At 40.9% G+C, this 15,608-nt stretch overlaps 2 protein-coding genes across 2 annotated transcripts in view; both read right to left on the reverse strand.

Annotated features, from left to right (window-relative positions):
- LOC122550779 (protocadherin Fat 4-like) overlaps positions 1–5,715 on the reverse strand; it is a 72,234-nt gene extending 66,519 nt beyond the window's left edge. Inside the window, exons 1-2 of the mRNA XM_043692032.1 lie at positions 5,403–5,715; positions 3,622–3,729 (exon numbers count right to left, since the gene is read on the reverse strand). Coding sequence (XP_043547967.1) covers positions 3,622–3,729; positions 5,403–5,670 — 376 coding nt within the window. The 5' untranslated portion in view covers positions 5,671–5,715. The remainder of the gene's footprint in view (positions 1–3,621; positions 3,730–5,402) is intronic.
- LOC122551061 (protocadherin Fat 4) overlaps positions 5,682–15,608 on the reverse strand; it is an 84,100-nt gene continuing 74,173 nt past the window's right edge. Inside the window, exons 7-9 of the mRNA XM_043692703.1 lie at positions 13,081–13,331; positions 5,779–9,755; positions 5,682–5,705 (exon numbers count right to left, since the gene is read on the reverse strand). Coding sequence (XP_043548638.1) covers positions 5,682–5,705; positions 5,779–9,755; positions 13,081–13,331 — 4,252 coding nt within the window. The remainder of the gene's footprint in view (positions 5,706–5,778; positions 9,756–13,080; positions 13,332–15,608) is intronic.

The following is a 15,608-nucleotide window of genomic DNA, read 5'->3' on the forward strand; positions in this document are numbered from 1 at the left end:
TATGAAGAGAGGTTGACTGAGCTTGGACTTTTTTTCATTGGAAAAAAGAAGGAAGAGAGGGGACCTAATTGAGGTGTACAAGATAATGAGAGGCATAGATAGAGTTGATAGCCAGAAACTTTTTCCCAGGGCAGAAATTGTTAACATGAGGGGTCATAGTTTTAAGCTGTTTGGCGGAAAGTATAGAGGGGATGTCAGAGGCGGGTTCTTTACACAGAGAGTTGTGAGAGCATGGAATGCGTTGCCAGCAGCAGTTGTGGAAGCAAGGTCATTGGGGATATTTAAGAGACGCTGGACATGCATATTGTCACAGAAATTTGAGAGTTCGTACATTAGGTTTACCTAACATGAGGATCAATGGTCGGCACAACATCGTGGGGTGAAGGGCCTGTTCTGTGCTGTACTGTTCTATGTTCTATGTTATTTTCTTATCAGTAATATTACAATGGAACTGGCTGTTGTATAATACAACTTAATATGTTTACAGAGTGGGCTGTACTGTACCAGGACTGGAAGCTTATAAAATAAATGCTCTGTATCAAAATATATAGATCTACTGCTGTTCAACAGTGGGTCAACATGGAGTTTAAGTAGATATATCTTTCACTTGATGTACCACTTCAAGTATCAATCAAACATTCAATACGTTCATCAATCAAATGTCTCAGGAACTTTAGTAGATGTAAATCAGATAGGGTGAAGAATGTGTTAGATGTTTGCCCATTATTAGAGAGTTCAAATCCAGCTCATATGAATAGGAAGAGACAAAAACTGCAGATGCTGGAATCCAAAGTAGACAAGTACGAGACTGGAAGAACACAGCAAGCCAGGCAGCATCAGGAGGTGGAGAAGGCAACATTTTGGGTGTACGATGAGTCCTATCACAATGCTGGAAGCATCTTGCACCGTCTTTTATGCTTTTTCATCTGTGATGAGGTGAGATTCTCACTAAACAGTAGTGAGATGCCAATTGGCAAGGATTAATGATTGTTAAATGCCTTGTTCACAGCACCATTTCATCCCTTAATTTTCAGACTTCCAACTTACCAAACCATCACCAAACACAATGTTAGGAAAACTCAACAAGGAAATCAGAGAAAGCACCAGTGAATTTGATTCACTACTTACTCTGAATGACACTAGGCACCAATATTTCAGGGGATGCTCCATGGGCACCAGTCAAATATACCACCACATTCAAGGAATTGGCATTCAACATGTGCCATCTTCTAAGAATCCTTATGGCACATCTCCAATCCATTGCAGGATGCTTTTGTACATCAATGCTACACCTTGGGCTGCACTGGCAATTCTCATTGTAATGCTGCAGCAAGGTCACTGTGTGCTCAGTCACACACACCCAGCTTGCGGACTGGACCAGGCTGCATTACTGGGCTCTTCATTCACTGCCATAGCACTCACTCACTCTGAGCCTACCTGGATGCTCAGCATTCCAGCCTTGCCTTGTCTTGCCATTTTGTTCTTTGTCCCCTCAGCCAGGATTACCACGTGCATACTACAGCTGTTTTGCCATGTCATTTAGCGCAGCTGCAAAGCCCAGAAGCTTGTCATATTTGTCAGCAGTCCTCAGTCAAATCTGGGGAGATAGCCTATGCTCAGGGGATCCCAGTCGAGAGTGTAGTGTTGGTAAAGCACAGCAGGTCAGGCAGCATCTGAGGAGCAGGAGAATCAATGTTTTGGGGATAAGCCTTTCATCAGGAATTCCTGATGAAGGGCTTATGCCTGAAAAGTCGATTCTCCTGCTCCTCAGATGCTGCCTGACCTGCGCTTTTTCAGCACCACACTCTCGACTCTGAGGACTGCAGATGCTGGAGATCACTTTCTCCTCAGGGGATCCCAGCACAGTAAGTATGGGAGCCTCCCATACCAGTCCAGACCCCGCTCGGGGCAGTCAGAGTCAGGAACTTACCCTCAAAAGAGGAGAGGAGCCAAAGGATGGGCAGCCTACCACCTGTCAAGAGCTTTTCTGTCCTGCTGTGGGCTTTCTGCACAGAATGAGAGAGAGGCAGGTATTCTGGGAGATGAACGTAGATGGCAAAGCTGTTTTGTTGATGCAGGTGGGTAGATGTCCCAAGCATGTAAGTAGGCAGTATAGAGTATGCAGGGTTAGAAGTGTTGGTGGTTGGTGTGAGTGAGAGTGGGTGAGGGACATACTGCAAGCAATAGTGAGAGTGTTAGGACATGAGTCTTTGTTGGAGCTGAGTACAGAGCAGAGAGAGAATGAGTGTGAAGTATCAGACAGAAGATGGCAATACTTAATCTATCAGAGTGGCCATTGACTTTTCTCCCATAGTGCTGGGAATTCCTGCATAGAACTTATACTGCTTTAACCTGGTGGCAAAGGCAGACCAGGCTGGCATGGTCTGATCTCATGGCATCTATTGCTGGTGTTGAGGTAAGAGGAAGTCCCATGTTTGCACCATCCTGTCCAGTAGGATTTCCAAGACCTTGCCCGTAAGTAGGGGTACCAATTTTCCCCTGTCTGCCATCTCTGGGGCAAACATCAGCAACTGCTCAGGGCAGCTCTGGACTGACGGTCCTTGTCCGGGTTCACACTATGCATTTAATGATAACACAGGCACAACAGATTGTTGGTGAGTTCTGGAATATTCAGTGAGTAGTGACTTGTCCTGGGAATGGTGCGTGGTAAGATGGGGTAGAAATCAATTTTAATTTTAACTTATTCACTTTTTGTGGGATTTGATGTGGCTGGCTGGCCAGCATTTATTGCCCATTCCTCATTGCCCTTGAGAAGGTGGCTGTGCGCTGTCTTCTTAAACCAATGCAGGCCACCTGCTGGGTTGATCCACAATGCCATTAGGGATGGAATTTTGACCCAGTGACAGTGAAGAAATGGCGATATATTTCCAAGCCAGAATGGTGACTGGCTTGGAGGGGATCTTGAAGGTGGTACTGTTCCCATATAACTGCTGCTTTTGTCCTTCTAGATGAAAGTGGTCATGTGTTTAGAGGGTGCTGTCTGAGGATCTTTGGTGAATTTCTGCAGTGCATCTTGTCGATAGTACACACAGCTGCTATTGAGCATCGGTGGTGGAGGGAGTGGACGCTTGTGGATGCAGTGCAATCAAGGGGGCTGCTTTGTCCTGGATGGTGTCAAGCTTTTATAGGAAGATGCTATAGGATTGGGGTAGATCATTAATGAAGTGAGTTTGATAAGATGCAGCAAGAAAACGTCACGGTGAGGCACCGTCCAAGAGACTCGACATAACGAGGACCTAGCCAAAAATATTCAGCCCTATGTGATTGACTTTTCATGACTTCAGGACAGCTAAGGGTGAACAATTAGTTCTATATTACCAGTGTTACTATGTTACATGATATAACAAAGAACACTTTACTGAAAATGTGTTTGGGGGCTCTGTATCCATTTCCGAATAATCAAAATGTACACCACTCTCAGGCAGGAAGTGGAAAAATGCTTTCTGGAGTAATTCTAGTCTGTGAGCTAGAAGAGACATAATGGGTTGAATGGTCTTTCTCCATACTGTGTGATTCTCTGATAATGTTACTTTTGATAGCATCTACACTCATCAATATACAATTCAGAAGAAGATAATTGTGATGTAAGAGAGCACTTACCGAATGGGCAGCTACAATTGTATTCAGTGGGAAGGTTGACACAGGATCCATGGTTCAAGTGACCATGTGACATTGCACAGTAGTTCACAATAGTTTGACACAAATTACCTGTAACAAAACCTCATTTTATTATTGATGTAGCATGATATAGTCTACTTTTTCTAAAATAACTTTAACATGTTCATGATAATATAATATTGAAAATAAACATTCTGGATCCTACAAAATTATTGTGAAACATTCATGTCAGCTATGTGGGAGATGTAAGGTAAAAGTTCATGTCAATTAATCATCATACTGAGAATTTCTGCTCAGGGTTACAGCAGTTGGGTGAAAGAAAGTGGAAGGAAACCCAGAAAATGGATGGCAGCCAGAACACTTCTTTTAGAATTCATAGCAAGTGCCTGAACAGTAACATAAAGATCTATCTTCTCAAGTGGGGAATTGCATTTATGAAGAAAGAGAGTTTAAAGAGTTTTCTTTTAAAGGAGAGATTGATAATGGCTTGTAAGGCTAAACAGAAAATATTGACTAACATTAGGACTAGGAAGGCAAAATGATTGATCAGATTGACTTTCCAAGAATATTAAGAAACTCAGATATTTCTGAAGGCTGAGGACATAAGGGAGTGAAAGTTTAGAAAGACAGGATGATGCCAATAAAGTGATTGGGCGATAAGCCAAAGGCTGAGGCCAGAGAAAGGAATAAAGTCAAATGGACTGACCTGTGTATATGGTGTCTAACTTGATAAAGAAGGAATCAGTTGGCCTCACACACTAGATCCGGAATTCTCAGTGAGGCTAGTGGGTGTCTGAAAATTTTCATGGCTCAGTCAATATGCCTCAGAAGAAAGTGCCCACAAGAAGGAATTTCATTATTGAATGATGGGTCAGGCTTCTGTGAGGCCTGTTGTCCCTAGAATTAAGTTGGAGGAGCCACAAGGGCTGCTGTGGGTGCAGGTGAGTTCTTTAAAAGATCTGCTCTAATTCTGTTGGACTTCATTCCAGTTCAATAAACATTACATCTTCTCAACATCACCACCCCTCCCAACCCCCACTAGCTCATCAAGCTCCCTGATGCCATCACATGCTCCCATCCACCACCCTTCTGACTATTAACATTCCCCATGCCAGGCTATGGGGAATGCCAGGCTACACTCCATCCCTCTTCACATCAAGCGATGGCATTCCCATGCCCATCAACCACTATATACATTTCATAGAGTCAGGGGATTCTATAGTGACTGTAGGATGTATTAAAAAAAAGTTTTTAAAAAATTGTTAATTGACATTCCACATTCCATAAAAAATAAACTCGTTTTCATTACAGCCAAATAAAACTATCTATCTGTAATAACTTAACTTTTTAACCTTGCATAAATAAACTTGTGAGGATAACTGAATCAAACAGGGGTTCAAGTATTTCAACTGAATAATGGATTTCAGGGTGCTCAGGCAAGAATACATAATGTGATATAATATAGGTTGAGGAAGTGGTCTGAGATAGTCAACACAACTGTCTGTATTTGAACATATTAGTAACGTATCTATATTAATCACAATAGAATTACATTACACATGCAAGAAAGCAGAATGAAAACACTTAATTTCAAAAAAGCAGTTTTGAATATACTTCCATTATGGTCAAAGCATGAACTTACCATTGTGGAAATATATATTTAATAATCAAATTTAACATATTACACAATATAGCCAGTAAATATTCTCTATATTAATAGCTTTGGTTGTCTTTTTAAAAGTTTTAGTTATTGTGATTATTACCTGTATAACTTGGAGGACATTTACATAGAAAGGCTCTAGGTAAATTCAGGCAAGTCAATCCATTCTGGCACAGGTTTTGTTGGCATTCACTTCTATCTGCTCCACAAAGGGGACCAGGTTTATCTTCAGGACAAGGGCAAGAGAAAATTCCTGGATAGTTCAGACAGGTTCCATAACTGCTACATGGGGCAGCCTGACATTCATCAATGTCCAATTCACACAACTGACCAATATATCCATTTGGACAGATACAGTTAAAAGGTTCCATTAGACTGTGACTCAGAAAATTGACAGAGGAACTTTCTAGAAGTAAAGTGTCTATATTGACACTGATTTGCTTTGTACAGACAGCATCATGGTGACAAGGATTTTGTACACATGGATCATAAGTAACTGCAGAAATTGTGATTCCAGTATGAGTTCTCAGCCATTGTTCATGAGTGGTGAAAATGTCTATTAAAGTACTTCGAGATAGAGTCTGCCCATTGTTCTTTTCAATAGCTGCCATCAGGAGGACATGCCTACTCATGGGCATCATTCCGAAAACGTAGAGTTTTGTGTTATTTTTGCTTATGAGGTCATCGACAGTCTTGACAAAATGCAAATACTTTTTGTCCAAAAACTCTCTAATGGAGACTCTGACCAGAAGAAGAACACTATTGTCAATTGTGACATTATTAAAATGTTTGTATTTTATATAAATATTGCTGGACACAGGACTATGAAAACCATTGTTTGCCCGGACTGTAAGATTGAAGTCCTTTTCAGAAAGCTGTTTTCCAGATTGCAGTTCACAGGTGTCTGTTGTGATCGTGAAATGGGTGGTAGAATTGGTTACTATGCTGCAGTTGAATATATTTGGCACATCCAGATCCTCTGACATTACATTACCTACCTTTCCACCAGGGAAATATTTGCCATAATAATTGATTTGAATATAAAGGTTTCTCGGCTGAAAAACGTTCTCATTTTGATCTAGTACAAGGACATGAAAAATACTCACTGAAGACATAGATGGAATTCCAGAATCATGCACAATTATAGGCAGATACAACTCACTGATGATTTCCCTTTCAATCATTTTCTGCGTTGACAGAACACCAGCTGGAGACAATGTAACAAAACTACTGGCATTACTGTTATCTGCTAGCTGGTACCTGAATGGCCCTTGATTGGGGAGTGAATCCAGATCCGTAGCATTCAGGTAAATAAGTTGCGTACCAGGCGGTTGTTTCTCCATTATGTATCCTTCAGTGCTAACAAGAATAGGACCATTGTCATTCACATCATCAACTATGATCATCAGTTGTGCATTCCCTGTTGCTGGGCTGGTCCCTCTACGAAAAGCAGTAATGGTCAAGTTATAAAATGGCGTGGTCTCCCTATCAAGTGAAGATGCAATAAACACTTCACCTGTTTGAGAATTCACAGAAAATGAATTATTTTTGTTTCCATCTTTAATTTGAATCTCAAACTGTTTCCATTCTGGAATGGTGCCTGAGTTATCAGCCATCAGAGATATGACTGAAGTGCCAACGAGTGAATCTTCTCTCACATGTGTCTGATAGATGGCAGATTTAAAAATGAGGGCATTACTATCTTCGAGAATAGTAATATTAATTAGTGCTTCATCCACATCAAAACCACTTATGCTTCCAATATTCTTAGCAAGCACTTGAAGAAGAATATGACTACCTCTGTTTTGTTTCATGTTCCCAGAGACAACTACCTCCCCAGTGTTCATATTGATCTGAAAGCCTCTCTCTTTGCTTTTTCCTATAAGTAAATAGTTAACAATGCCATCAAAACCAAGATCGCAATCAGTTGCAGTCACACAGCCTACAATAGTTCCATTGAGTGCATTCTCTGAAACAGAAAAATTATACAATGTTTTAGCAAATTGAGGGATGTATTCATTCACACCTGTAACATTAACATACACTTTAGCCAGACTGAACTTACTACTGTCATGAGTGTTAAATGCTCTGACCGTTACTTCATAAAACTGATGCAGCTCAAAATTTAAAATCTCTTGCACAGTAATTATTCCAAACTGTGGATCTATAAAAAATTCAGGATGTCCACCCTCAATAATGTAATTTATCTCAGCATGGATTCCAGAGTCATTGTCTGTAGCATTAACTTTAAAGACTGTAGTACCACATGGTGAGTTCTCTGCCACAGTTGCAAAAAATACCTGGTCACAAAATACAGGAGGATTGTCATTAGCATCTTCGACTTGTATAATAACATTAACAGAACCAGTCTTTGACATCCATCCACCATCTTCAGCATAAATCTGAAGAATGTAAACAGAATCCATTTCAAAATCCAAACTTCTAAGTAAAGTGAGCAACCCAGTTGTGTTTTCAATAGAAAAATATGCTCCATCATTGCCAGCTACTATTGAGTACATGATTTGGCCATTTACCCCTTGGTCATTGTCAAAGGCAGTAAGATTATCTATAAGCGAACCAGCAGACCAGTCCTCAGGAATGAAATAACTCAGTTGCTGTGAGAAAAATTGTGGGGCAAATCTATTTTCTTCAGTGACTATAAAGTTGACTATTGTACTAGAAGAAAGGGATGGTGTGCCTTTATCATGTGCTGTTATTGATACAGTGAAAACTTTGTTCAGACTTGAAGCTAAAGAGTTTGCAATGAAAATCCAGCCACTATCTTGCTCAATGCCAAATAGAAATGAACCATTGTTTCCAGTGATATAATATTCTAGTTCTCCATTTGAATATGAGTCTTCATCAACTGCAGTTAGTTTAATCACTTTGGTGCCAAACTCCAAATTCACAGGAACTGGAGTTAACTGTCTATGTGGTAAAAATATAGGGGGATGATCATTGCGAGCTATGATAGTAATTGTTACAGTTGTCTCACTGAGATTCGGTGGCTCACCAAGGTCTGAGGCAGTTAGAGTAAAATTAATTTTGTTCCAGTCACCACTAGGGTTATCTAAGATTTTAAATGGAATGAGTTGCTTCGTGAAAATCTCACCAGTAGTTGCATTCACTCTGAAGAATTCATGTGGAGGCTGAAGCATGTAGAAAATGTTTCCATTGCTTTCCAAATCAGGGTCAGTGGCAGATACTTGCAGAACAAACATTTCTTTCTCCTTAGGTTCTGGAATGGTTAAACTGTAAAATGGCTCAGTAAACTGTGGTACATTGTCATTTGTATCAATGACGAATATGGTGACATCTGTGTTTACATCCCATGCTGAATCATTGGCATGTATTCGTACAATGTACCAATCTGTTGTCTCTCTGTCCAATAACCTTGTCACAATCAAATCTCCAGTGCTTTGATTCACGCCAAATGGCAGACTTGCTGTCTTACCTGGAATACTGTATGTACTAATTGCATTCATACCAATATCGTCATCGGTAGTTGTAATCCGTACAATGGTAAAGCCAACTGGAGCGTTTTCAAGAACATGCGCAAGGAAGATTTGGGAAAACCGAGGAGCGTTGTCATTTTTGTCAAGGACAGAAATAATGACTGTTGCCGTGCCTGTTTTGGTGTTGCTTCCTTGGTCTTTTGCTTTAACTATTAAAGTATATAATGCCATCTGTTCTCTATCCAACATCTGAGCAGTTCTTATGACTCCACTGGAACTATTGATCTTAAATGCATCATTAACATTTCCAGCAAAAATACTATATTCTATGAATCCATTCAGACCAGAATCCAAATCAGCTGCAGATACGTTGCAAACATCACAGGCTGGAACATTCTCATATACTTCACATCTGTAGATACTCTGTTTGAATTCAGGAAAATTATCATTTACATCTGTAATATTTATGTCTATTCTGGCATAAGAAGAAAATGGTGGTGAACCTGAATTCCTGGCTTCAATCCAGAGCTGGTAATATTTTACAATCTCAAAATCCAACGTGTTTTTTATCGTCAATTCTCCTGTTAGTTGGTCCATTTGAAACACATCTCCAAAGTTGCCTGCCACAAGATAAAAGAGAATAGGTCTAATTTTTCCTTTCACGTTGCCAAAGGCACTGACCTTAGAAATCACAGTATTGACTGCTTGATCTTCAGGATAGACATGCACTTTGTTATCCACGAAGAATTGTGGGAAGTCATTGGTACTTTGAAACCGCACTGTAAGAGTTGTACTGTCCATTTTTGGATTGTCTCCTCCATCAATTACATTAACAATTACTGTAATGTCCATTAATCCTTTCAATATCTGTTTTGCAAAAATCACACCCCTAACTGGATCAATAGCAAACTTGTTTGCATTCGGGCCATACAAGGAAAAGCTCAGGTCAGCATTTATTCCTGTATCTCTATCTTTTGCTGTTACGGCGTAAACAAATGAACCTGTGGGAATAGTTAAAGACAGTGATTCATTAAAAATATATCCATAAAAGCTACTTTTTGTCATTGAAATGTGAGCATTGCTAGCAAGGTCTGCATTTATTGTCCAATCCTAATTGACCTTGGAATGGATGGCTTAGAGGGCAATGAAAAGGTCAAAAACATGGCGGCTGAAGTCACTTGTAGGTCAGACATGGTCAGGCAATAGATTTCCTTGGCTGAAGGAGGACAGGACATCCTCCCATGAAGGAAGGATATTCATAAACCATGTGGGTGGCTCCAATAATCCTGTACTTACATGATTTGTCCTCTCTTTTTATTTATTTGGGGCCATGGGCATTGCTGACCATTACAGCATTTATTGTCCATCCCTATAGTCAATCACATTTGCTGTGGGTCCAGACCCAAGTCTTATAGAATTCCTACAGTGTGGAAGCAGGCTATTCATCCAACAAGTCCACACCAACCCTCCAAAGGGCATTTCACCCAGATCCACAATTCTACCCTATCCCCGTAACCCTTCATTTCCTATGGCTTACCCACCCAGCCTGCATATCCCTGGACACTATGAGCAATAGCATTGCCTTAAATAGTTAAGTAAAGGACACTTTAGATGCTCTCCTTGCTATTCTACTGAATTTGTGAAGGGATCGGGGGAAAGATGCCTCCTATTTGGTTCCTAATGCCCCACACAAGGCCGTGCCGATGAAATGGTAGGCCACCCCCAACGACCCCTACTAACCTCCACTCACTGCCTTCAAACCCTCCCTGAGCCTGTCTGACTGGCCCTGGCTTGGCTGCTCTACGTAACTGAACTCTGGGGCCGCCATGGCTTTTCAGATGATGACCTCCTACACTACTAGCAGTAGCCATTATTTGTCACTCTGAGTACCCTAGGGATTCCAACAGCAGGAAGGGAAGTGCCTGATTGGAGTCCAATCCCAACCAGGCTTCTGGAAGTGGCCATGGTGGTGCTGCCACCAGCTGACATAGCCATTGAATTCATACCCAAGTGTTTGAAACACTTATTTAGTGCACTGTATTACTAGTCTGGCAAATTTACCGCTAACACCCTCATATGTGTTTTACAATCAGTTTCAGTTTTACAATCAGTTTATTTCCCTGCCCTACATTCCTGCAGATAATGATTGATAAGCTATCATTCGACTTTCAAACATATCATCCGAAATGTTCAATGATTGCTGCATTCGAGATTTCTACTGCCCTTACTACGTACCAAAACTTTGAGGCTTGGTCAGTTACTTCTGTAACCCTTTCTGGATTATTTAGAGACTTGCTGTAACTCAAAATGGTCATGCTCTAAAGATTTCAAGATTAGGAGCAGAATTTCTCATGTTAGAGGGATCTGACTGTGAACTTTGGGGTTTCTTGCCCTGGCTTATCTTAGAGAGGTCAAACTCATTGGCAGCTATGGGAACCACCTGGAGTTCCCAAAAGGGATTGTGGGTTGGAACTAAAAATCTGTAGACAACATTTTTCCTGCAATCTTTAATCTGGACCTCTTCATAATTGTTTTTTTTAGAATAATTTCAAAATAATCTTCTCAGTTATAATGTCCAATGAAAATTCTGAGTGAAGGAGGTGACCAACATATGCTTTTAACCTGGTAATGACATTCAAGTCATCAAATCTCACCCTGGCACCGTGAACTTTAGTAGATGGGTGACAGAGTTCGGATTTCATCACTATAACGGTAAGAGAGGAAAAGAAACATCACGTCAGACAAATTTCTTAGCAATTGAAATTACTGACTGATGTAAATGATAATGCAGGAACCAATGCTATTCAGTTCAACTTTTTCAGAAAGTTCAGGATGGGTTGCCTTTCTAATGAAGCCTTTTTTTTCACAACTTCTCTTTTCAATTTTCTGTTGCTCACATATCAAGTTATGAATAACATTGCCTATGACTGTGGTTATAATACATTTCTACCAGTCCTCCTTGACTTCTCCATAGCCTCCAATATGACCAAACATTTTTTTATCCAGCAATATCTTTTCTCCATTATTCATCCCTGTGGAACTTTTTTCACTTGTCTACATTCTTAATTGTCACACTGTAGCCAAAACCCTATTTAAAAACTGCTTCTCTTCCCAGCTGTAAACTGCCACATCCAGAGAGTTCAATTTTATGCCTTTTTATTCCTCATCTACTTGATGCCCTTTAATTATGTTATTCAAAATTACGAAGGTCAGCTTCTGCATGTACACTGATGACCAATGACAATCACTGGCTCTATTCTAACAGAGGTTCTGACTGACATACCTTTCTGGACAAACCCAACATCCTTCAGCTAAACTTTGGGAACAATGATGCATTGCTTTTGGTTGTTGCCATGAGCTCATTCCCTCACCATAGATTGCCAACTTCCCTGGCTATTGTTTCACCTTTCCCAGATGGTTTGAGATCTATTTGGCCTTGAGCTGTGCTTTTGTCCCACTATCTGATATCACAAAGGGAGAACGGGTGCTCTGGTTTCCTCCCACAGTCCAAAAATGTGTAGATCAGGTGAATTGGCCATGCTAAATTGCCCGTAGTGTTAGGTCAAGGGGTAAATGTAGGGGAATGGATCTAGGTGGGTTGCACTTCGGCGGGTCGGTGTGGACTTGTTGGGCCGAAGGGCCTGTTTCCACACTGTAAGTAATCTAATCTAATCTAAACACTTCTACCTACATAATATTTTTTCCTCCTCAGTCCATCCATTGTCATTGGCGTCTCATACTCTGACAGCTTGGTTCTCCTATTTGTCCCTTACCCTTTGACATATCAAATTCTATTCACCCATCAATCTCATTCTTGTTAATCTAGGTCAGTATTCAATCTACGCACGTTTCAAATTCAAAATTGGCATCCTTGTCTTTAATTCCTCCATAATCTCAGTAATTTTCACTAGTCTTAAACTGCTACCAAATTCTCTGATCCTCCTCCTCTGACCTTTTGTGGCATTCACCTACCCCAGCACCCTGACCACACCACACCCACCAAATTTACTCACCTAGTTCCTGATCTTTGGAAATTCCTATCCTTTATTGCTTTGCCTCTTCACTGTTCTCTCCTCCGTTAAGAAACATTTTATACCTAGCTTTGTGATTTCTATCTTGGGTTAGCATTCATTTCAAACTGTGCCCTTAAGAAGCCTTAAAATGTTTATTTCTTCAAGTCCAAGTTGTCGTTCTCAATTACTTTTTGAGAAGAGATTGATATTGCAAAATCATATGTAACATCACTAGGAATGATAAAAGACTGCAATTAGGTAAAAAAGAAAGTCCTGTTTGATATAAATATGGAAGTATATTTCAGAAACTTACCCTCATTTCGAATTGCAGGGACATTTGCGACATATGGATCATTCAGGAACTCAGGTGGCTCATCATTTACATCCTCTACTATGACCAACACTAAGGTTGAACTGGACAATGGCTCCATGTGATTTTTGTCAGTAGCTAGAACAATCAGTGTATAACTTGTCTGCATTTCCCTGTCCAAAGTAGAAGTAGTAACAATTTCTCCACTGATTGGGTCAATAGAGAATGGAGACTCTCCAAAATCCATTGAGTAGCTAAGAATAAAAAGAGCACAATTGGAATCATTTAGTTGTAGCATTTACAAGTCACAATAGCTTTTCTGTAAGTCTTCAGTATAAGTCACACTTTCACACAACTTTATATTCCGTGGGGAGCCATCAGGTGTGAATGGCATCACTGTTTCATGATTGCTACAGTCCAACAGAATTCTGAATTAGTGTAGGCATTGTAAACATCTCTGATTGAGACCTTGACCATTGAAGGTTAAGGTGTCGATTGAAAGACCTACAGCAGCTTAAAGGGTCAGAGATCCTGGAATTGTTTAAGCTGCAGGAACCTTTATGATTGCTTTCTCCCTGCGGTGAAGCACAGCTTTTAGGGGGAAGACGCTCTACTTTGCAGATTCAACCCGCTACTTCAGGAGGTTAGGCCAAGTTTTGTATCTGACAAAAGAAACAAAGGTCATTAGCAGAGAGGAATTACAAGACCATAAGATAAAGGAGCAGAAGCAGGCCTTTCATAGCTGAGCTAAAACTCCTCAACTCCACCTTCATGCCTTTTCCCTACAACACTTGATTCCTTTACTGATTCAAATACTGCCGATCTCAGCCTTAAATATGCATAACGACCCAGCCTCTATAGCATTCTGGGGCAAACGATTCCACAATTTCACAACCCACTGAGAGAAGAAATTCCTCCCCATTTTTGTCTGAAAAGGATGAATACCATTTGAGTTTCTCCCACATAACAACTTGGTTAAGAGTTAGGTTAAAAGTAAATGATCCCCAAGAAGAAAACAACAGACTCAAAACAGCTGGAAGGATTATAAAACCTTGCCAACCTAGAAATACATTTCTGCCTTCTGAGGCAGATCAAATGGAAATCTGATGAAACATCTTATTTGCCTTTAGCTGCCACAGACACTCCACTGGCCAGTGGAGAAGGCAATCAAAATAGGATGAAGAAAATAGAGGGTAGAATTCCAATAGAATGGAACTCTTGCTCACTGTGAAATCACATCAAATTGTTTAATTGGGAAAGGAAAACTCAGATTATCAGGATTTCAGAGCCTTTATGTAAAATATGTCAATGCACAGCTAAAACAGTTTATTTGTATGGACAACACATAATGTAGATACAATAAAGAACTGCAGATGCTGGAAATCTGAAACAAAAATGGAAATTGCTGGAGAAATTCAGCAGATCTGGCAGCATCCGTGGAGATAAAGCAGAGTTAATGTTTCAAGTCAAATGACCCATCTTCAGAACACGTTGTTTAGATTTCACTATAACAACACTTTATAACACAATGAACAATGCAATGTCATAACTTTATCTACAAAGCATTATGATACATTTCATTACAGGAATTAATAAAGTTTTATCAATATAAATTAGCCGGAGAAATGATAGCATAGTGGTAATGTCAGGGGACTAGGAAACTAAAGACCTAGGTTAATGTTCTGGATACATGGGTTCACATTCCACTATGATATATGGAATCATACAAAGCAAAAGAGGCCTTTCAGCCCAGCGAGGCTGCACTTTCCAGCATTTGACCTATAGCCTTGAATGTTATACTGATAATATTAAACTGCAATTAATAAATCTGGAATTGTAATCATTGAACTAGTCTCAATGATGGTGACCCATTATAACTTTTTATTTAAAAACAAACATCCAGGTCTTTACCTGGCCTACATATGACCCCAGACATGTAATGATTGACTAGATTAGTGGTGCTGGAAGAGCACAGCAATTCAGGCAGCATCCGAGGACAGGCAAAATACGAGGACAGGCAAAATCGACGTTTCGGGCAAAAGCCCTCCATAACCAGCGCTCCTCAAACATTCCAGAAGATTCCCCTGACCTCGGAAACACCATTAGCCATGCGGCTGATGCAGCTACCACCCCCACGCTGATTGATGATGTCACTTCTGCCCCCATCATGGCTACTCCCACAGCCACTTCCGCCCCTCACATCATCGCTGATGCCACACGCTCAGTGACTTCCGCCACCCCTACTGCCGTGTCTGCCACGACGTCCGACCCCACCAGCGCCACTCACCTGCATTCTGCTGACACGCCCCCCACAGACCCCACTGTCACTATCCCCACCCCCCAGAACCCCGAGGGGAACACTACCCCTGCTCATGACTCTACCCCCATTCCCCCCACCATCACACCCACTCCAGGTACTGGCTCCGACCCCACTCCCAGCTCTACACCCACACCAGCTCCCAGCTCCCAGCCCTGCTGAGTTTTCACCATCCCCCCAGACCTCCCCCTCACTGAGGACAAACGATCAGTCC

The sequence above is a fragment of the Chiloscyllium plagiosum genome, chromosome 6 (genome assembly GCF_004010195.1).
Source record: "Chiloscyllium plagiosum isolate BGI_BamShark_2017 chromosome 6, ASM401019v2, whole genome shotgun sequence".
NCBI classification, from domain to species: domain Eukaryota; kingdom Metazoa; phylum Chordata; class Chondrichthyes; order Orectolobiformes; family Hemiscylliidae; genus Chiloscyllium; species Chiloscyllium plagiosum.